This window comes from Manis pentadactyla, chromosome Y (genome assembly GCF_030020395.1).
Source record: "Manis pentadactyla isolate mManPen7 chromosome Y, mManPen7.hap1, whole genome shotgun sequence".
In the NCBI taxonomy this organism is placed as follows: Eukaryota; Metazoa; Chordata; class Mammalia; order Pholidota; family Manidae; genus Manis; species Manis pentadactyla.
This window is the reverse complement of record NC_080039.1, coordinates 33,214,187-33,236,008: the sequence shown is the minus strand read 5'-3', so window position 1 is coordinate 33,236,008 and position 21,822 is coordinate 33,214,187. Positions and strand designations below refer to the sequence as shown.

The window sequence follows — 21,822 nt, the reverse complement described above, 5'->3', positions numbered from 1 at the left end:
GCACACCCAAGCCAGACTTCCAGTCTCCCCTTATAATAGGGGATGACAGAGATGCAGTATTTTTCACCAAAGAAAAAGTCCTCAAGGTGAACAGTCTCTTTCAAAGGGAACCTTTGTTTCCATGGCAGTGGCCCCCATGGTATCAATGACATCACCTTCTCTAGTGGTTGTTAATGTATGTTTACCTCGGAACAAAGCATTGGGCTTTTTCACTGTCTTTAAACTCCAAAGAATCTTCTTTTGCTCGTGTCCAGTTGTATATTATCTGTTGTTGGCAGTCTGGAACGTTCCCAGCGTAGTTAGATACCCCAGCAGAGAGGAGAAACATTTATATTTGGAAACAACCCACCCCAGGGGTAACTTAATGTCATTGTTATTATTATCAATAAATTCACTCTCATTGAGAAATTCATTTTTATGGAAGTCTATCCAATCCAGGTTGCTCTCGTGTTATGTATATGTATTTTTTTTAACCCAAACTGTCAGGTGTTCTTATCTTCAATAGACCTGGATGTTGTGGAAACCAAAGCTTTCCCACTGCTGAAGCGAAAGGCAGAAAATAGGGTTTAGGAGACACAGCAGGAAAGAGCTGCTGAGCCCATGCATGGCCCAGTCGGCTGGGGGCCCAACATACGGGCTCTTCCCGGCCACGTGCCCGTGCATAAGCCACACCGTCTGGCCTCCGATTCTCCACCCCATCGTCATGGAAGGAGCGCGGTCCCAAGTATGGTTCTGTCTGGAGGATAGAACGAGGCAGAAGTGGCCTCACCGAGACACACATGCCACCCGACAGGGGTCAGCAAGCGCTCTCTGCCTCGGTTACTTCCTGCAACTGTGTAGCTCTGCTGTGCTCTGGGTTAGGACAGCTCAGAAGTCAGGGCATTTCGGCCCAAGAGTGACGTGGACATTCACCCGCTGATGCCTCCCTGGTTTATTCCCACAGGGTCATCGATGGGCGTGATCTGATGCCCCTGCTTCAAGGGAGAAGCCGACGCTCGGACCACGAGTTCCTCTTCCATTACTGCAACATGTTCCTAAATGCCGTGCGTTGGCACCCGCACAACAGTGAGTAAAAGATGCGCCCTTGTGTCTAGCGCTTTGTGCCAACCGTGCTGTGCGAGCAGATGAAATTGCACGGGGGCTTTGCTCTGCGGAGGCAAGAGATGCCCCAAAGTGTGACTCTGCTTGGCTTTGAGTCCCTTCTCCACCTGTGCTCCCTATTCTTTGCGGTCCCATATTTGTCCAGGTAGGACCTGAGCGTGCACCTAGGAAGAGTTCCTCCTTCCAGGCAGAGGCAGCCCTCAGCCCTCAGCAGGGCTCTGCGGCCCTCTTCCTGCTCCGGCAGCTGCCCAGGTCCCCCTGCGGGCACCCGCCGCTCCCTCTGTCCTCCAGCCAGACAGGCCCTCGGCTCTGGGCACGGCTGGGACTTGTGCTTCTTACAGCTTCCCCTGCCCTCTCGAGCCTGAAAGATGGCAGATCATGACCCCTTGATCTGTACTTTGTCACGCATTGTGAGTCTCTGCTGGACTAAGGTGTTTAAACCAAATTTCAAATGCTTTCGTGTCATTCTCTTTCCCAAACCAGATGTTCTTTGTGCCCATCTAAGTTGGGTTTTCCGAGACCACTTTTAGAGCTGTTATTTCTAAGGAGCATGAAGGAACGAATGGAATGAAGCAATCATGCTAAGGGTAGGGAGAGGTTTCAGAATTTATTTTTTCATGTATTTAAACTTGGAATTACAAGAATGGTCATAATACTCAGAGGCTTAGGTTTCTATGGAAACCCAGCAACTATTGGTACGGCTATGTAGACGCCAGAGTAGATGGATTCTCTTTGGGAAGGTTAAGCAGAACCCCCTCTTCTCCACTGTGCTTCGGAATTCTGCTCCTCGAGGTTGCACATTCCCAGGATACGTGGTGACCTCACCCCCGATGGCTCATTCCCCAACTCAGGGGGATTCTCATACTGGTGTTCAACCCACCCATCCCTACCCCACTCACCCAGCCAGTTTACCGGACCTCCCCTGGGAAGAACAGCCTCTCTGTTATGTTTGAAGTGGAAAATTACAACCCTTGGATTAGCTGCAAAAATCGCAGTGGCTTTACCCTTCAGCGACGGTGCTTTAAATACAGGCAGCTTACTTGTGATACTGTCTAGAAGAGAAACATGATGAAAAGAAGGGCTTAGGATTCGAGATGTGGGAGGAGTCTGTTCCCCTGCCTCATTGGTGTATCCATCACCCCAAATCTCCCCAGGCTTAGATTTCTCTTTCAGATTCGTGACAGCAGTGCAGTCCGAGTCATGTAATGAATGAGAGCCCCCATTTCTTTTTACATGGACTTTGGGAGAAATTGATGAACTAAGTTCTGTGACCCTTGGCTCTTAGAGAAGTCAGTCCAAAGTCAATCCCAAACCTTGCAAAAACTGCATTTGCATCAAGCTCCCCTCGCCCCCGCCCCCCAACTCCACCCCAGTTGGAGAAGCCGGAAGGAACATATTGGATCAGGGGCTAGAGAAGCACATGATCTGGAGGAGTGCAGAGAAAAAGGACAGGAAGAGGCAGAAAATAGGAGTGAGAAAAACAAGACCCACATTCTGATAGGCAGCTGGCCCTGGGATGAAATCTGCTCCTTTGACAATGATAGTTCCTCTTAAAATCTCCTTCCTTAAACTCGCAAGAAAAGAGGAGGAATTACAGTATCTCAATGCTGGAATCTTTCATCCTGCCCGAAGGGTCTCAGTAAACCACAGGCTTCATGAATATCTCTTACTTACTTTTGAGGTTTTTTCTGAAACGTGCCAACGATGGTTTCCGGTGTGGCTGTCACTCACGGCTTAGTGGTTACTTACTCAGTATTTCATTGTCATTTGTTCTGCAGATGTTTACTGAGCACCTACTATGTGTTGCCCTACTGTGTGTTACTATGTGTTAGGGAGCACATCTTCCGGGGAGGAAACCAGACCAGACTCCCTGCCCAGAAGTCATATTGTCTTACCAGGGGGCAGGCTGTGTGAGATTCTGGGAACACAGGGATGCATAGGGAAGGTGGGGTTTTTCTCTGTGTGGAGCGACCTGTTCTGCTAAGAAAACAGAACCCAAAGGATCGTTGGTTGGCGTAGTCAGCTTGGAACATCCCAGGCTTACTGTGGTAGGAGATCTCATAACCCTGGGACACTTCCCAGACTTCTTAGTATCAAAGGGTCATCCTCTGACATGCAAGAGTTTATCAGAGATGAAAAGAGAAATTTAGGATGGTTTAGTAATGGGCAGTGGACTGGCCAGGAATCACACCAGCTCGTTAAACCATTGCAGACAGGAAGTCAGCCCTGCTTAGGGGATTTACACCAGGGCGACTGGCAACCCCAGGAAATCCAGGCTTTGTCCCTCCATCTGGGCGACCAAGCTGACCAACAGTTTGGCCATAGCAGTAATTTCACTTGATTACACATGTCTTTAAGACCCAAGTACCATTTGTCCTGATTAGTCCTAGAACGTGACAATTCTAGACTTACTTTTGCAAAAACTTAGTCCTAGAACGTGACAATTCTAGACTTACTAAATACTTACTTTTGCAAAAAACTTAGAGCTCGAGTTCTGTTTCCACCCTTTTAAAACATGAATCCCTTTTAACCTTCATATATAATGTCTTCTCTATAATAATTCCATAATTATAATAATTCTATAATTTACTTGTCTCAGCGAGTTGAATGACATAATTTAATTATGATCTGATAGCATTATTCCTGTGACAGTGTAAAAGAACTCACAAAAGCATTATTATAACACTGATAACTTTTCTTGCATTAAAATGGGAATTTCGAGTTAAAATCCACTGTTCAGTGTGTATTAAAAACCTTGGCTTTAAGTTTTGACATATGAATCAGTGCTATTAAAAATCAGATGTAGTGACAGCTTGATTTCACGGGTAAAATTCATCTTAGAAGGGAGGTAGGTGCTTGGTGCCAGGATTCTGTTGCATATTCTCAAGCTGATGAATATGGTCTATAAAATAAATGCTCTCATTAATGTCAGAGCCTGCAATCCAGCTGATCATAGAAAAATCACTGGGATATGGACATCCTGACACTCAGCCTACAAGGCCTCAGAAATCATGCTGCATTTTTAATTCAAATTTATTGGAGACTTTTTTCTTTGAGATAAAAAAAAAGCATCATTTTTTTTTAAATCACAAGACAAAGCAGTAGGATTATAAAATTCATTCTAAAACAATGTGTTCATACCCAACTTTTTAAAAGGTACCTTCTTTCCAAACTAGGAGATCAGTAAGGTTTCCCATCAAAACAGCCTTACTGTGGTAAGTGAAGAAAAAGGTTTATTTTGTTCACTCTCTGAAGTTTTCATTCCACAGAAACATTAGCTTTGCCTCTAAAATACACCTCAGAGAAGAGGGAAGATCTAAGCTGCTTACGTGTCATGGGTGAAGTAGTGTAAGAAAGGCTGTGCTGGGCTCTGTTCTGCCTTGATACTTTCAGTGCATATTCGTTGAATGCCCTTCCTTGTCTGATAATTGAATGTCAGACCTAAAGGGTCAGAGATAAACTATAGAGGGGCTGACGCTGTGCTAACGTGAGCGGCAGCATCTACAGATGAAAACCAGACTTTCCCACACTGGAGGTGACTTCGAGAAGGACAGGTTCTCTCCCAACCAATGAAGAACAAACAGATATGGAAAACATTTCCAGGATATATTTTAAGTCTTAGAATCTCCTTTTCCTTTTGGAATACCTCAAGCAATTGCTGCCTTCCCACTGCCCTTCACTTTTCAGGCATTGACCCGTTAATGCTGTGACACGTGCTCTGAGCCACATCGTGAATGTGTGTACCCCATAATTGCAGCAGCACTGGGGGGGTGGAATCTAATTCAGCAGCTATAGCAGGAGGAGTGGCGTAGGAGGATGGAGAGCCCTTCCTGAAGGGGTTAAATTTTTATTTATTTTATGTCCTCATTTGCTCAGACTTTCCAGTTAATGAGCTGAGCTTTCCAAACCATTTATTTCCTTTAATGGAAAAGAGAAACTCACAGATGGATTTATTTTTCTCCAACTTAGTCTGTTAAAATATATTGTCGTATGGCACCTCATAGTACCTTTCCTACAGATTTAGGCAGTTTTTTTTAAAATAGACACCTACTTTTCTACTAAAGTTTTCACATGTCTGACCTCAGATTACATTAATGCCATGGATGAAAAAGTGCCCCCTCTTGGGTTTTGTTCATGTGTCATGATGCTTATGGACTTCTTCAGAGACAAAATAAATGAGTGTTGGATTTTCTTTCTTGAATACCTCAAAGTACAGTGTTTCTGAAGGCTAAAACCCTTGGTTCAGTCTTAGCACCCAGCTTATTTGCTTATTTTAATCTACCACGTACCACTTCTTCTGCCTCTTTTCCCTTACAGAATTGTTTGTGCCATTTTACTGGTTTTCTGCAATGTTTTGCACATCTCTTTTCTGTGACGTCAGCAGGGGGACTATCTGCTTTCTGCCAGTTTGTCTGCTTACGTCTCTGCCTCCATCTTCCAGTGGACCTGCTATTTTCTACAGGGCCACTTCAGTTCTAACCGAGGCACGTCATCATAATGGCTGTGTCTCCCTCACCTTTGTACTCTCTATACAGAAATGTGTGCTAGCTGGTTATATAGTTTACTCTTGCAAATCCTTATTGTTGGCCTCTGTCATTTTAATGCGACCATTGTTCATCTGTTGATGACCTATGTCATAAGAATACATCCTTGCATCATTTCTTCCATGCGTACTGCCTGTCCGACGCTGTGCCATGCACTTCGCGTTAGATGTCCCTTTTAATCTTCATAGTTAAAGGAGGTTTGTGTTGTGTTAGTATCGGGTTTGGCTGTAGCAGAAAACAGTGAGTAACGGAAGCTTCCATCAGAGGCCAGCTTGCATCCCCCTCTCATGGGGGACTGGATGGTCCCCTGTCTCAGGGATGCAGACTCCGGGCTTGCTGCCACCACCTGCAGGGTGCAACAGCTTCCTCTTGGTGGGGAAAGGATGCTGCAGTCCACCCAGGGGCAGCGCGGTGCACACAGGGATGGATGGACAAGGGAGAAAGGAAGGGCGTGAAGGTCAGCCATCTCCCCACGAAGACATCCAGATTCTCCCAGCTGAACCCCACACCCCAGAAGTGGGCCGGCTGTGCACAGCTAGGAGGTGAAACCTTCATTATGGGTGTCCATGTGCCCAGGTAACTCCCAGTGACTGTGGAAGGCTGGGAGAGCAGCTAGCAGTCTCCCCCAAAGTGATTTCTCCCATTTGCAGACAGGGAGACAGGATTGTAGGACGTCACACACAGTAAGAGAGTGGACCACGGAGCTGGTTTCCCAACCAACACTGTCTGTTTCTAGAGCCTGCCCCTCCCTCAACAGGTGTGTCTTCCTCTAAGGCAGGAACTTCTTGTGCTCACACTTACAGAGACGGTCCTGCCTCCTAATAGTCTGCCGGGCATCTGCACACCTCCATAGACTGTTTCTGGGATTGCTTCTTGTCATCTTGTTCCTGAGGTGAAGCTGTCCTTGGGGATGTCACCTCTGTTCTGCCCACGATGGGCTCCATCCCTGTCCCATACCCTCCAACTTGCCGTCACGTCCCCCATCCATGCCCCTCCATGGACGTCCCCCTCTGATGGCATGGTGACTCATGTGTCCCGCTTAATTCCAATGGCTGCCCAATGTTGGCCACCAAGAGACCCCAATATAGATATACCTCCAAAGCCTTGGCCCTCCTCACCTATTTATCCGCCATTACCAGATGCCTCCCAGCAGCCTGCGTCTCCAACATGGTTCGGGCCGTGTCGGGCATGGAATGGTTTTAGGCAGGATGCCCAGGTGGCCCCGAGGAGAGACGTGGAGCGCGAACTTCCCGGTGCCCACACCAGCCGTCATGATGACAGCCGACTCCCTCCCTCTCCCAGCCCTTTGCTGCTGGTCCCATCATCTCATTCAGTTACAGGCTGACCCAGCACATCCTTGTTGGCCATCCGTCCGTGGGAGGCACTGCATGCTGGGCATTTGAGAGAGGTGGGACAGAGTTCCTGCCCTCAGAGGGCAAATAAGCTAGCGAGAGAAATGGGGTCCACCGACAGTGACACGCCTCACAGTGTGATTTCATGGTGAAATCGTTGAGCAGGACAAAACCATGGATAGCATCCAGCTGGGGATTTGGACACACTGCTGGGGGGTGGGGGTGGGGGAGGAGGTGTTGTGGGGGGCCTGCAGAGGAGGACCTCAGCACACAGAGGCACAGAGGGGCAGCGCGGATGTAGCATGCACTGGGCATCCACTTGGTGCCAGGATTTCTGCTTCTTTCTCCCAGCATGAGAGCTGAGGCTCCTTCTAAGAGAGGTTTTTGTTTTCGGACCCTCAGGCATCACCTGGGGGAGCTAGGGGAGCTCTGATTCCCGCCTGGATTTGAGGGGCGTCCTCTTAGCCACGGCCTTCGCTGCTTCCTCTGCCTTCTTACTGCAGCCAGCTGCCAGAGAAGGCAGAACATGATCCATAACCCTTTAGCCCAGCGCGGAATCGCTCGGGTTGGGGCTACCGGGAAATGGTAGGACTGTGCCTCCAGGGTCAAGCAAAAGAGGGCTGGGCCCACAATGCTCTTTGATCATGTGTGTGTCCTCAGAAGACACTGGGGCTGGGGTGGCTCCAGGGGGTGCCACACTGTAACATTCTTCGGGTCTAAGAAAAGAATTAGGGAGTTGGTGTTACATGGCTGCAAGGATCGGGGAACACACAGAATGGTGCTTGAGGTGTATTGCAGAAGCAGTGAGGCCCCCGTGGCCTTGGGGACCAGGGATGGAATTTCAGATGTCAATAGGTGACAGCATTTCAGAGGCACAGGCGAGGGTCCCCTTGGAGAGGGCTGTCTGCGGCGGGAAAGCAGAACAGAATTTGAAGTGGTTCTTGAAGAGCTTCAGGATGGTGATCTAGGCAGAAACCCTGCCAACACTGGGAGCCCACGATGTCTGTGTGTGGCCTGTTTGCTGTATGCATGGCACCCTCCAAGGGTCAGAATAAATCTTGGCAAAGGCTTGCACCTGAACACCATTCGTCCAGGGGAATCCGAAGGGGAGCAATGCATTAAGAGGCAATATTGAAGCCATTTAAACTTAGTTGTCCCTAATCTTTAAGAATCCTAGGTGGGGAAAAGACTGTCTTAAGACATGCATTACAGTGGCAAGAGATTTAAGAGCAGACGGAAGCCAATGTGTTTTCCATTTAGATCGACTGCACCTTTATAGTCTCATATATTCCTGGGTGGTCACTGCTACATACCCGGTACTGTTCTGAGAGCTTAACACCTAAGAGTAAAGTTCTGATGCTCCAGGCAATGCCACGATTGCCCTCATTTTACGGAAGAGCAGACTGGGCACTTGGACACAGACGGGTTAACGTCTGGTGGCTTTTTGTATCCCAAGAGAAGCCATCCAGTTGTCCCTGAACACTTGCCTTTAAAACCATTGACCAAGCCCCTGCCTTCTGCACACTGCAGTCTTTGCCTTCCTCTGTCTCTCTCTTTCTCTCTGCTTAGTCTCTGTGCAAGTCTTACGCAGCATCAGGCTAAGCAAGCCAGGTGTCTACCTGTTTCATGAAGACGCCCGTCTCCCCTGGAATGAGAGATGCTTTGAGCACCTGCACTGCCCTCCTGCATCGTAATTTGCTCAGAAGAGCACAGAAAACTCAGGTCCTCGGGTCTCATCCTCACCTTTGTACTCGAGTTGTTCTGCACTGCCTCTCTCTTCTTCAGAGCTGCTAATTCCTTCCTACCGTTCGCTGCCAGGTCTTCACAGCTTAGGCTGGTGCACATCTGAGGCCAGCTTCTGATTTGTTTCACTGAGAATAAGTCATGCTTTACTTCCTGGTTTACCACTCAGATGGGTTCATGCAGGGACTCAAGTCAGGCCGTGGTAACCATTAGCCCTGATACCACAGGCGCCTGACCCAGCTCAGGTCTCTTCTCACAGCTGTCATACATACAGGGTCTTCTCAACCTGGCCGCTGTTGACTTCGGGGGCCAGGCAGTTCTTTGTGGCGGGGGTGGGGGCTGCTGTCCATTGCATTGAACATGTTGAGCAGCATTTCTGCCCGTTCCCCTCTCCGTGTCAGTAGTAAACCCACCCCAGGTGCATTAAAGCAGTCTGCAGACATTACCCCCAGGGCTCCCCCAGCCGAAATGGTGCGGTAAATCCATGCCTTCAGTAGCGGGGAGGTGACGGCCCCCAGGTGTCTCCCAGACGAAACGGTGTGGTGCATCCATGCCTTTAATAGTGGGGAGGTGACAGTCTAGGAGGAAGGAGCCCAGCCAACCGAGTCACTCAGGGACACACGTACTGAGACCCGTCAACTGGAATGTCACCAGCACAGGAGACAGCTGTTCTGCGCTTTGGCCTAGGAAAGATGTGCCCCATGCCGCTCTCATGGGGCCAGAACTCGTCACGGGGCCTCACCAAACTGCAGGGAAGCTGTAGTATGGGCTGCCTGGGGGCTTGAGCAGAGAGGGGGTGAGCTCATTTTTGTGGAATCCATGTTCTTGGTGAGGGTGCCTTTCTTGGGCCCCCATGGTTTAGAAATGGCCCCAAATGGCACCGCAGCAATGTGAGATGTTTCTGGTTATGTTTCGTGGCGCCGAGCACAGAAGAGTTTTCTGAACTGTCTTCTCTGACACCGAGACTTCTGCAGGGCAGCCGTCTGGAAATCCGGGGAGGCTTGAAAGGGCTGGGAGTTCTGGGGTCTGGATCCCGAGAGCTGTGTTGACAGCTGCTATAGATGCCAAGCCCAGAATCCGGGATCCCATGTGAGGCTCCTGTCTCATCAGGAGAGGCAGGAACTTGGGATAAAGGTGAGGAGAAGCCTGAGGTCCCTCCCCAGGGGGCGTTATTAGGTTCGAAGGGAGTGGAACGTGATCCGACTCAGAGAGGTCCATGGGAGCACGTGCTAGCCACTGATGCTTGAATTTTAAATGCTTAAAGCTGATTTCAAAACTGATCCTTTAAACCGATCTTCTTAAATGTTAGGACATAACTGTATTTCAGGTTTAGTGTCCGACTCCCTTCTCTTCAAAGAAGAAGCATTGCCGAATGGCTTGTATGGTCTCTTTCTGCTCTTGGTACCTGTCTTCCTGTTCCGGGGTCGTACACCCCTCAGATGCCAGGGAATCTCAGGGAACCCCGGACCCACTGGATTCACCCTGTCCCTGGTTTATTTTAACATTGACGAAGTAGCTGTTTCAGGTTTATACTCGGAAGTCGCTGAGTCAGGATCCAGCCTAGGAGTCAAGCTTTTCTCACTGAAATTCTATTTGTCGTTTTGTCAAATGACTATCAGCTTTCCTTTCTCATGAACTGAGGAGTTACATCCATTCGGTGGTGATGCCATATAAAAATATGTGTCAGCGGGTACGTGGTGATTTCCACAGCATTTTGGATTACGGGGACCTAATACCGTAACCACATGTCACGGACATCTTTGACAGTTATTTGTGACAATTGTTTCTCTTAAATTTGGGAGCATTTTTCAGACCTCAATAGAGGGACTGTTCTTATCGTCTCAAAATATATTTTAAAAACATGTCCCTCTTCTTGTCCCTGTGTGCTTGCTATAACATTTAATAACTGCTTTCCTGGTTGGTTGAACCTCAGTTATTAATGTTTTTAAGCTTTCATTGCAGTCAAACTTTTTATCTGTTATACAGGTGAGAAAGAAACTATCTTTTTTCTGCATCCACTGGAGTTATAACCATAGTGAAAGAACCATTTCTTTAATACACATTTTTCTAGCATATGGAGAAATCCAGGGTAAGATTCATTGTCAAAATGATTTTTGGAGGTGGGACTACACATACCCACTAGAAATATAAGGTGACACCTGGTGCCTCATATTTAATCCCAAAACTGGGATTTACTCTTTCCTTTCAAAGACATCAATTCCTGAGTCGCTGGTGAATAACAACAGAATCTCGCAGCAAGGACCCATATCTTGTAAATCTACGTGCAGCAAAATGCAGACCCATGGCTTTTGTTTGATGAAATCCATAGTGGTCCTAAGAAATAGTGCGGAGAATAAGCAATCTATCATTTTACAAGACGTTTTGATTATAAGATAGAAAGCCTACCCATTGAATCTTCAGAAAAAGTAATTCTTGATTCTAGACGTGAAACTGTGGAGTGCTCACACCGTCCCTCCCAGGAGACCATGCCGGAGATTTCCTGACCGGCCTTCGGGTCTGTCTACCAGGTCACGTCCCGGACGGCTTGGCTAAGGCGGTAATAACAGAGCCCGTGTGTGCAGCTTTCAAACACCAGTGGGAAATACAGGCCCTTAAGATGAATTTGTTCCAGGAGCCTGCACTCTTTTGGGGTTTTAAGTGTCCCAAGACTTGAGTCGAATTTCAAGTTTGAACCACTCACCAGGTTCGCTGTGATCAGACCAGGAGCAGCAGGGGCTCCTGCCCGCCTCTCTCTGTAACAGCGCTGGCCTGGCTGACCCACCACCCCTGAGGATGGAGGCCAAGGGGTTGCAGGTGTCCCTAAAAAATGCTTCCAAGGGAAATCTGGCAGGAAAGGCGGAAGTGAGGAGTTGATGTAAAGCATCCTCAGGTAACCCACCCACTTCTCTTCTGGACTCCCTGGAGGAGGTGACCATGTCTACACATTCTTTCTGCAGTCTGACCTCTGCTTGTCAGCTAGCTGTGCCTCCTCTCTGAAAGGCAGGTGTGCTGAGCACGTGTAAATGGATGCAGACATAATGTGCCGCCCCTCCCAACATCAACTACACCCAGTGCAGCGGCGTCCCATTACGGGTTCCCTTTAATACACCCATTTATGACACATTCACATTGCTTGTACCGTGCAACCCATTTCTTTCCAGGAACACCACCCAGGCTCACTGCCCATTGAACATGCTTGTCAGAGGCCAGGATCTCTCGGAGAACCACACGGTTCCCCATGACAATTTGCATTAAGTTTCATTCCAGTAACTTATCTTGTATTGGGGTCATTTGGTTACTAAATACCCATAGTTACAAAAGTGACCATTACCATTATACATGCAAATTGTGAAAGCAGATTGAATAGGTGTGTGATGCCTGCTGGTGCAAAGGTCCCTAAGGTTTAATGTGAAAACACTGAAAGCATGGTGAGTTCTGCGCCTGATTCCGCTTTGCTTCATGTGCATTGCTTCTGTGTCTAGCCGCTGCCTCTTTCATTCCCAGGAGCCAGTTTTCAGACCTCTATCAGAGGATGTTTGATTAGCAGTCCACCCCACAGAAAGTCATGACATTGTAGAATAAACAGGACATGAGTCAATTATTTCATAATTGTACAGCAGTTTTTTGTAAAAATTTCAATATTTGGGGCTTTCATGGCACACAGAACTCACACATTAAAAACGATTGAACCGTCTTACTGCAAGGCCCATGCATTTCCCGGATTTGGAAGTCTGAACAGCTTTATTAAGGTGTGACATAGAGAGCGTGACATTCATATGCAATCATTTTTAGTAAATGTATAGAGTTCTGCAGCTCTAGTGAAGCAACGCTTCCTATGAGAACATTTCGTTGGCCCCTAAAGATCGTCTGTTAACCCTTTGCAGCCCCCTTCTGTCCTCTCCTCCCACACTCATTTAATTCTTGACTTCGTATGTCTGGATTTTCTCAAAACCGAGGAAATGAAAAACTGTGGTCTTTGTGTGTTTTGCATTGTTCCCGATGGCTCTATTTGTGCGTGTGTGCATTTTGTATGTGTGCAAGTTATTCACCTCTCCTGTACTTATTACCACTCAGCCAACCTCTTCTCTTACTTTATTCTAAGCAGAGATGCAGACATGTTTAAAATGTTAAAGTGGGAGCACAAGAGGGGGCAGAGGTGAAAGGTGATGACCTGTCTTGTCGGTGTATATGTATTGAGTGCCCGCTCTGCTTCTCCAGCTGAAAGTCTATCACACTAAAATGACCGTCTCATTGGCGTTCTGGGCTCCGACAACCAATAGGCGTTTTCCTCTCCTCCCAGCAGAGCATCGCATTAAGGAGTTAGGGGAAAAGGAAACAGGAGGCAGAGAGCAGTGGGCGCTTGGGAGGGAGGCGGTGGGGAGAGAGACTGATTCTGCATAAGGGCCATGGTGACACCGTGAGCTGGCATCGTAGCGCCTGTCAGCGTGTGCTTTCTTGGCAGCTATGCAGGGATGCTCGGTGGTTTAAGCTATGGCGGAGCCGCAAGCATGGGAAGTACATGCATTTCACCCGTAATTAAGTGAAGAATTTCCTCGCAGCGCCGTGTCTGTGCATGTGCCATTTGTGGTGACTGTCCTGGTCCTTTGCACGTGACTCCATCTTCTGTTCTTATGAACCGCAGGCTCGTCCATCTGGAAAGCCTTTTTCTTCACCCCCAAGTTCACCCCCGAGGGGGCCAACGGATGCTTTTCCACCCAACTGTGTTTCTGTTATGGGCAGTACATCACTCACCACGACCCGCCTTTGCTCTTTGATATTTCCAAAGACCCCCGAGAGAGGAACCCCTTAAGCCCGAGGACCGAGCCGCGGTTCCGGGAGATCGTGGCCACGATGCAACAGGCTGCGGACCTCCACAGCCGGGCCCTGCAGGCGGTCCCCAACCAGCTGTCGGTAGGGAATATCCTCTGGAAGCCCTGGCTCCAGATGTGCTGCTCCTCCTCGGGCCTGCCCTGCCAGTGCGACCGGGAAGCCCACGACGAAAGAGAGACGCTTTAGCCAGCGTGCGCCCACCTCCTCCCTACACCCCCCCCCCGGCTGGGCGCCCCTCCATGCATGGCCAGCCAGGCCAGCACCACGGACGCATTGATTCCCTGTCTCCTCACCTGAAGCCTCCACGGAGGGCCCCCCGCGGGACAGCTACCCCACGGGAAGGAGTCAGGACTTGCCGCCTAGGGAGGGCATGTGGCCGAAGCCCATGGCTTTCCTGTAAATGCGACTGGGGGGGTCAGAATGAGCATGGCCAACAGCAGCCCAGACAGTAGGAAGGTGCACAGCTCTCCTGGTCACCCCTGAGGAAATGTGTGTGAGGAATGGGGCAATGTGTCATTTATTCCATGACCGTGTGTGGCACCCTGGCTGCCATGACCCCCATCCCCCACCTAGTGCAATAGTAATAAAGAGAATAACATTGAAAAAGTGTTCAGTAAATCTTAACATATGCAACTGTCCCTTTCATACCAACACCAGATGATGCGAAGGTCCAGTCTGGTCACATGAAGGTAATTCCCAGCATTATTTAGAACACATATTAAATACTCTATATGACATGTTTTTATATATGCACAGCCTCTTTCTTTCCTGGACAAGGGTGAGGTATCTAGAATGTGCAACTAAAAGCTTATCGCTGACTGAAAACAGTAGAAGCTCACAGGTGTGTTTCTGAGCCAATAGAGGCTGCAGGTATTTCACGGAATCTGTCAGGCCCTCCAGTGATCTCAGGACACACCCCTCCCGGCTGACTTCCACCCCCTAGTTTGTGATATTACATTTGCGTCCTGATGTTTCTTTGGTGAATGGAAATTCAGAACTAAAAGGCTATAGCTCCACAAACTCCTTCCACGATAATTCAGAAGTATTGCAATGGCAAGTGCATGATCATGTGGGGTCACAAGCAGCAGTCCACGGTCCACACCGCGACCATGACATCTTTAGTTCTTGCAGCATTTAATGATGGAAGACAGCACTCAATACAAGTCCTTCTGTTGTGTTGTGGTCTTGTCCTGTGGCCAGGAAATATCTGTGCCTCCAGTCCACAGTGAGATGTACAGGTTTTTTTTTTTATAATTCCATCTCCCCAATCTCAGCAATTAAGGGACAAGGCGTAATGGGGTCACATAGGAAATTGGCAGATAGGGGCACAGCAGGACTAAGCGTTCCAGCCTGCACCCGGTGTCCCTCCTGAGGAGAGAACTCAGCCTTGTGAAATAGCTTTCTGCCAGTCCGGAAAACGCAATGCAGTCCCCACCAGCATCACAGGGTCACCATCCCTGACCAGCCCACAGGAGCTTCCATTCTTGTGCCCAGCTGTTCATCTCTCAGAAACCCGACTGAGCATCCTGTTCACCCAGCATTTGCTCAGTTCCACGAGAGAGCGGGCAAATGGGAATCCCAGACGCGCGTGGCGTTTGGAGAGAAGACGTGCCCCATCCCAGGTGTTCTGGCAGTGGGCTGTAACTTCCTTTATTTGTCCCCCACTGAAGAATTTCCAAGATACAACAGCCCTTCCCACTTCCTCTTAAGATCTGCTAGTTCAGATTTCCACCTCTCTTTTCTTTTTCCTAAAATAATAAAAGTGGATTTTTTCTTTGTGTTCCTGGGGATGGTTGAAAGTCAGAAAACAAGACAGGATTCTTAACTTGAATGTGGATTTCTCATTGCAAAGGCAGCTGACGTCTGTCATCCTGTGTGAGGAAATGCGATTAAGGAGCGTTTGTGAGTTAACAACATGTTAGGATGATGGCTAATGTTACTGTGCAAAAACTGTTTGAGGCCACTATTAGGAACTTGTGTTTTAAGATGATCCTGTTTACCCCAAGTCCACATACACAGAGCACATGAACTTTCCCACAGCACTTTGTGGTATGGGAATGTGTGTTGCACAAGTGAATAACTTGAAGCACTTTTATAGATTATGTGAATCCGTATTTAGGGATAGAATTGTTTAAGCTGTATGCTAACAGCAAATGAAGGACACATTTACCTCTGGAGATAAAATGGGCTTTGCAATATTTGCCTCAGTAGCTTAGATCATCACTGTGTATTCAAAAATCAGGTTTGTTTGGAATAACCATAATTATGTTAGATTTCCAACCATTTACCATCTGAAAGTTTTGCTTGGAATGGACAACAGGACATTGGAGGTCTTTTGCTCGGGAGAGACCTAAAAGTCTTCTTTACAACCTTGTTTTGTTTTTATTTTTACAAAGCTGTCCATGGCTACTTACTTCCAAACCACCCCGTTGACATTACCTCTCGAGTTGCATGTCCAAATCTTGGTGGGTTCTGAAGCATTAAGCAAATGCTTTAAAAAAAGAAATCTTTATATTCCTTGTATTTCATATATGTGAGAAACTAAGCAAAGAGTAACATGCAGACAAGCGTAATTTTACAAGGTCACTAACGCTGCCTGGGATGCAAAACCACAGCCTACATACCGAGGCAATTAAGGGTTCAAGAAAGGAAACAAATTTTAGTTTGCCCTGAAGGGCATACAGTGGAGAAGAGAGGCAGGGAAAGTATTTGGTCCACGTCTGAAAATGCAACCTGTAAAGGAGGTGCATCTAGTAACGGTGCCTCTGCACCTTATTGTAACATAAATGCAAAGTTAAAATAAAATTTTCCTTGCCCGTGAATAAATGCTGTGCTCTAGTGTCATGCTTTCTCGTGTGACTCAATTCAGCAAGTGTGTGGAGTGTTTACTACATTTCTGGCACAATATTAAACTGTGGGAATACAAGTTTCATTTCAATAAATCTTTACGGAGTCCCTAAAGCTCAAGGAAGGGCATAATAGGTGCAGAGACGGACACGAAATAGCAGAGCCCCTGACCTTCGTGATTTGAGGGCAGGGCAAACCAAATTATCCATCGTACACACTGCCTTTGTGAGGACTAGCAAAACAATATCTTCATTTCCTTTAAAATCAGAAGAAGGAAAGAAAATGAACATCTGAGATTGAAGAGTGTAGGCACATGGGCACCAGCATAGCCTTACAACATAAATGTAGTGTGTTTTAATATGTCTTAATGCTCTTATATGACACATGTTGATCTTCAAGCACATTGACTATGTTTTTCCTTCATTCGTGGATGTCTCAATTGGCCCCAAACCCAGGGCAAGCAGCGGCTTTGCCTGACAGGTATTTGCAACAGAGATGTTTGAAGGGTCTAAATTTTGATACAAGCCATTGTCCTCTCTTCTCTGACTTGGGACTGGGTTGCTGAGGAAAACCGAAGCAGGGTCAGAATAAACGTCTGAAGCAGTAAGGAGAAGGAAAGAGCATTAGCCCTGGGATTCGGATGGGGCCCTGTGGGACTCAGCCATTCCAGATTAAAGGTCCAACGTGTGCATGGGAAGGCGGGCGGACCACACATGACAGGGACAGGTGCGCGTGGGCAGAAGACACTGATTCACAGGGGCTGCTGTGTGGCTTGCAAGTGAGCTAAAAGCTAAGACTCGTTACCTCCTCTTTAGCCCTCAGAGAGTGTGATGTGTTATCTGGGCTTCCTCCAGGGCACCTGCAACCTGCCGTGGGCCTTGTGAGTATGCCACGCTAGCGCCCCGGCCGTCCTCAGTTTTCCTACCCCAAGAATCACACGTCCACATTGCTGGAGCTGCTTCTAGTGAACATCACCGCACACCACGTCTTTGTTTCATGGGCCCCAAATCCAGGCATTCCTCATTTTAGTGCACTTGGCAGACGCTGTGTTTTTTTGCAGATGAAGGTGTGTGGCAACCCTGCATTGAGCGGGTCTGTGAGCAAACAGCATTTGCTCACTTTGTGCGTCTGTGTCACATTTTGATCCTTCTCGCAGTATTTCAAACAGTGAGCTTTGATGTTACTATTGTTATTGTTTTGGGGTGCTGTGAACCATACCCTTGTGTAAGATGGTGAACTTAACCCATAAGTGATGTGTGGGTTCTGACTGCTCCGCTGACCGGCTGTTCCCCGTCTGCCTCTCCTTGGGCCTCCCTATTCCCTGAGACACAACAATATTGAAATGAGGCCAATTCATATCATGTAGCGGCCTCTAAGTGTTCAAGAGAGGAGGACTCTCTCAGTACAAATCCAAAGCTAAAAACAATACTTAGAGACAAAGGAGTGTTCAAAAACAAGATGAGCCAAAATCTAGGCTTCTTGCACCAAACAGCCCAGTTACGAATGCAAAGATAAAGTTACTGAAATGCAAAGTGCTGTTTGGCTGAACACAGAAGTTATCAGAAAGTGAAACAGCCGTACTGCCAATATGGAGACAGTCTGAGTGGTGTGGATGGAAGATCAAACCGGCCACCACATTCCCTTAGGACAAAGCGTAAACCCCGAGCATGACCCTAAATTGCTTAAACTCTTTGAAGGCCGAGGGAGGTGAGGGTGCTGCTGAAGACGAGTTGGCAGCTGGCAGAGGCTGGTTCGTGAGGTGTAAGGAAAGACGGCGTCCCCGTGACATGAAAGGGCAGGGGAATCCGCAGGTGCTGATGGAGAAGCTGCCGCCAGTTACCCAGGAGGTCCAGCTAATGAATGAAGTGGCTACACCACACAGCAGGGGTTCAGTGTAAAGGAAGCAGCCTTCTGTTGGAAGAAGATGCCATCTAGGACTCGCATAGCTAGAGAGGAGAAGCCAATGCCTGGCTTCAAAGTTTCTAAGCACAGGCTGCCTCTCTTGTGAGGGGCTAATGCAGCTGGTGACTTTCAGTTGAAGCCAGGGCTCACTGACCATCCTGGAAATCGCCAGGCCCTTGGGACAGATGCTGCATGTACTCTGGCTGTGCTCTCTAAATGGAGCGACAAAGCCTGGGTGACAGCACAGCTGTTTGCAACATGGTTTGCTGAATGTTTTAAGCCCACTGCTGAGACCTACTGCATAGAACAAGATTCCTTTCAAAATATTACTGCTCTTTGACTGTCCTGGTCACCCAAGAGCTCAGATAGGGATGCACAACAAGAGTCGTGCTGTTTTCATGCCTGCTAACACAGCATCCATTCTGCAGCCCAAGCAGCAAGGAGTCATTTCAAATTTTAAGACTTCCTGAAGAAAGACATTTCATAAGGCTCTAGCTTCCAAAGATAGTGATTCCTCTGATGAATCTGGGCAGAACCCACTGAAAACCTTCTGGAAAGGGTCCTCCATTCTAGGTGCCATCAAGAACATTTGCGATTCATGGAAAGAGGTCAGCAAACTCACATGAACAGGGTTTGGAAGAAGTTGGTTCCAGTCCTCACAGATGACCTTGAGGGGTTCAGGGCTTCAGTGGGGGAGATTCAATTGTAGAAATGGTAGGAGAAGCAAGAGAACTAGAATTAAAAATGGAAGCTAAAAAAGTGAGCCTAGCAGTTTGACTGAATTGCTGCAATCTGTTGTTAAAACTTGAACAGACAAGGAGCTGACTTTTGGTGAGCAAAGAAAGTGGTTTCTTGAGATGGAATCTGCTCCTGGTGAAGATGCTGTGAAGACTGTTGACATGACAATAAACGATTTGGAATATTCCATACACTTAGTTAACAAAGCAGCGGCTGGACTCTAATTTTGAAAGAAGTCCTGTGTGCAAAATGCCATCAAATACCATCGCCTTCTACAGAGAAATCAGTGAGAGGAAGATGCAGCCAGTGTCACTGTCTTTTTGTAAGAAACTGCCACGGCCACCCCCGCCTTCAGTGGCAATCACCCTGATCAGCCAGTAGCCATCACCTTGGAAGCAAGATCCTCCCTCAGCAGAAAGATTATGACTCACTGAAAGTTCAGAGGATGGTTAGTGCTTTTTAGCAATAAAGTATCTTTAAATTAAGGTCTGTACATTGTTATTTTGGACATGATGCTATTGCACACCTCACAGACTCTGGTATAGTATAAACATAACTCTTACATGGCCTAGGAGGCCCCAAGAGTCATTGGCCTCACTTTATGGCTCTGTCTGCTTTCTCGCGGTGGTCTGGAAGTGGACTGGCGATGGCTTCGAGGTATGCCAACAGTGATCGTGAAGGACTAATATTTCACAAGGTCAAATGCTATGGTGGAGGACCGACATCAACTTTCCTAACTAACACAAAAATTAATTCTTTTGTGTCTACGTATGTTTTTAAAATTCTATTAGAATAAGAACACTTAACAAGATCTGTCCTCTTCACATGTCTTTAGGTGTGCAGAGCGATATTCCTAAATATAGGCACGATGCTGTGCACTAGACCTCTAGAATTTATTCATCTTCTGTAAGTGACACTCTACACCCATTGAACGGCTCCCCATTCATTTCCCTTCCCCCCCGCCAATCCCTGAAAACCAGCATTCTGTTGTCTGCTTCCATGAGTTTGACTATTTTTGACTCCTTCAGTGAGTGGGATCATGCAGTGTCTGTCCTTCCCTGACTCACTTATTTCACGTAGCATAACATCCCTGAGGTTCACCCTTGTGACGTGTTGCAGGATTTCCTTCATTTCTAAGATGAAGGGTGGCTATTATCAGAAAACAGAAAAGGGCAACATGGATTGGTGAGGATGTGGAGAAATTAGACCCCTCATTTACCATCGGTGGGAATGCAAAGTAGTACAGCCACAAAGGCACATAGTATGGAGGCTCCTTAAAGGATTAAAGGTAGAACTGCCCTGTGATCCAGCCGTCATGCTTCTGGGTACTTCTACAAAATAATGGAAATCAGGATCTTGAAGAAAGATTAGCCTAGCCATGTTCACTGCTGCATTATTCACAAAGGCCAAGACATGGCAACCCCTTAAGTGCCCACTGAGGGGTGAATGGGTAAAGGCAATGTAGTACATGCATTCTTTAATGACTGTCAACTGTGTGAAAATGGGAATCAGGTAAAATTAAAGACAAAAATAGGGTCAAGATGACCCCCTATTGACAGTGGCCCAGAATTGAGGGTAAGTGGCTGTGTGCCTGTAGTTTGGCCGAGAAGGAACCCTGGATACTTTATACCAACACACCCTGAGGATTACTTAAAGACTGAGGTTCTTTTTTCAACCTGGGATGTTACATTTTGCTTCACTGATTATATGATAGCAAATATCAAAATGTGTTACCTCTATTGAAGAAGGATGTGGATTTTAATGGCCAAATTTCCCAATGAATGTATTTTTTATAAATTATCCTTTGAATTCCCTATACATGCATAACCTTTTCAATGCCCTTCGAAAATATTCTTGTGCATACATAAAGGACTCCAGTGAGTGTTTTGTTGATGAGATTTTTTAGTTTTGGAAATAAATCAAAAGGCAATGTAATGTTTTTCAGCCAACTTCTTCCAGCGACCTCTGAAATACCACGTAACTCATGTTTAATGTGGCTAATTAATTCATGAGCTTCTTGCTTGCCTGCATGTTTCTTTAAAAGTCACTGTTGGAAATGTCCTCGTAATGCGTCATTTTCTTGTTAAACTCTGAGGACGTCTGCAGCAAGGTTTGAAAGCGGTGTTGTTTAGTGCTTCTCGGGTTGAAGGTGACAAGTGCCATGTGAAAAGGTTGGCAGAAGTCGGAGTTTCAAGTAATTCAGAAAAGGACAGGCATGGCCTTTTATCAGACGAGGGAAATGCATGGCTTTGGCAACGGCTAAGAGAAAGAGGCACCAACAGGCCTTCCATTAGGGCTTGTATCAGGAGACCCAGTCCCAACTATCACACCCGCAGCGGAGATAAAGTGAGCTTCTGCAACAAATCCCATTCTGCTGAGGGTGGACAGGAAATCAGTCCCAGGGGCCATGCGCTGATGTGCTAGGCTCGAATCTGAGATGATTTTTGGTTAGAATCATTAACTCAGAGCTGTTTCCAAGTGCTCTTTGGGTCAATCTAGTTAATCCTCACTGAACATCTAGCAGGTGGATGTTATGATTGTCCTGTTATAAGTACAGAAAACAGGGCATACATAGGCTGCCTTATGCTTAGAGTTAGGTGGCGATCTCTTGGTTTAAAAAAAAGTAAATGGATAGACATGCATATCTCTGTATAAGACCGCACATGCTGTCTACTGCACAACCCCAGAGGTGATATGAACACACCGCAGTCGGAAGAGTGCTTCATAAATCTGTACGGTGCACAGCCTGTCCCACCGTATGTAGC

At 47.3% G+C, this 21,822-nt stretch overlaps 1 protein-coding gene across 9 annotated transcripts in view; it reads left to right on the top strand.

Annotated features, from left to right (window-relative positions):
• Nucleotides 1–21,822, top strand: part of LOC130678838 (steryl-sulfatase-like) — a 469,951-nt gene that overhangs the window by 125,963 nt on the left and 322,166 nt on the right. For 5 of the 9 annotated variants that reach the window (XM_057496237.1, XM_057496238.1, XM_057496241.1 and 2 more), the window contains exon 9: nucleotides 944–1,065. In XM_057496237.1, the coding sequence (XP_057352220.1) occupies nucleotides 944–1,065 (122 nt within the window). Of the gene's footprint in view, nucleotides 1–943; nucleotides 1,066–13,382; nucleotides 16,397–21,822 lie in introns of those variants that run through there. The other 4 variants (XM_057496243.1, XM_057496242.1, XM_057496234.1 and 1 more) reach the window with 1 other exon arrangement.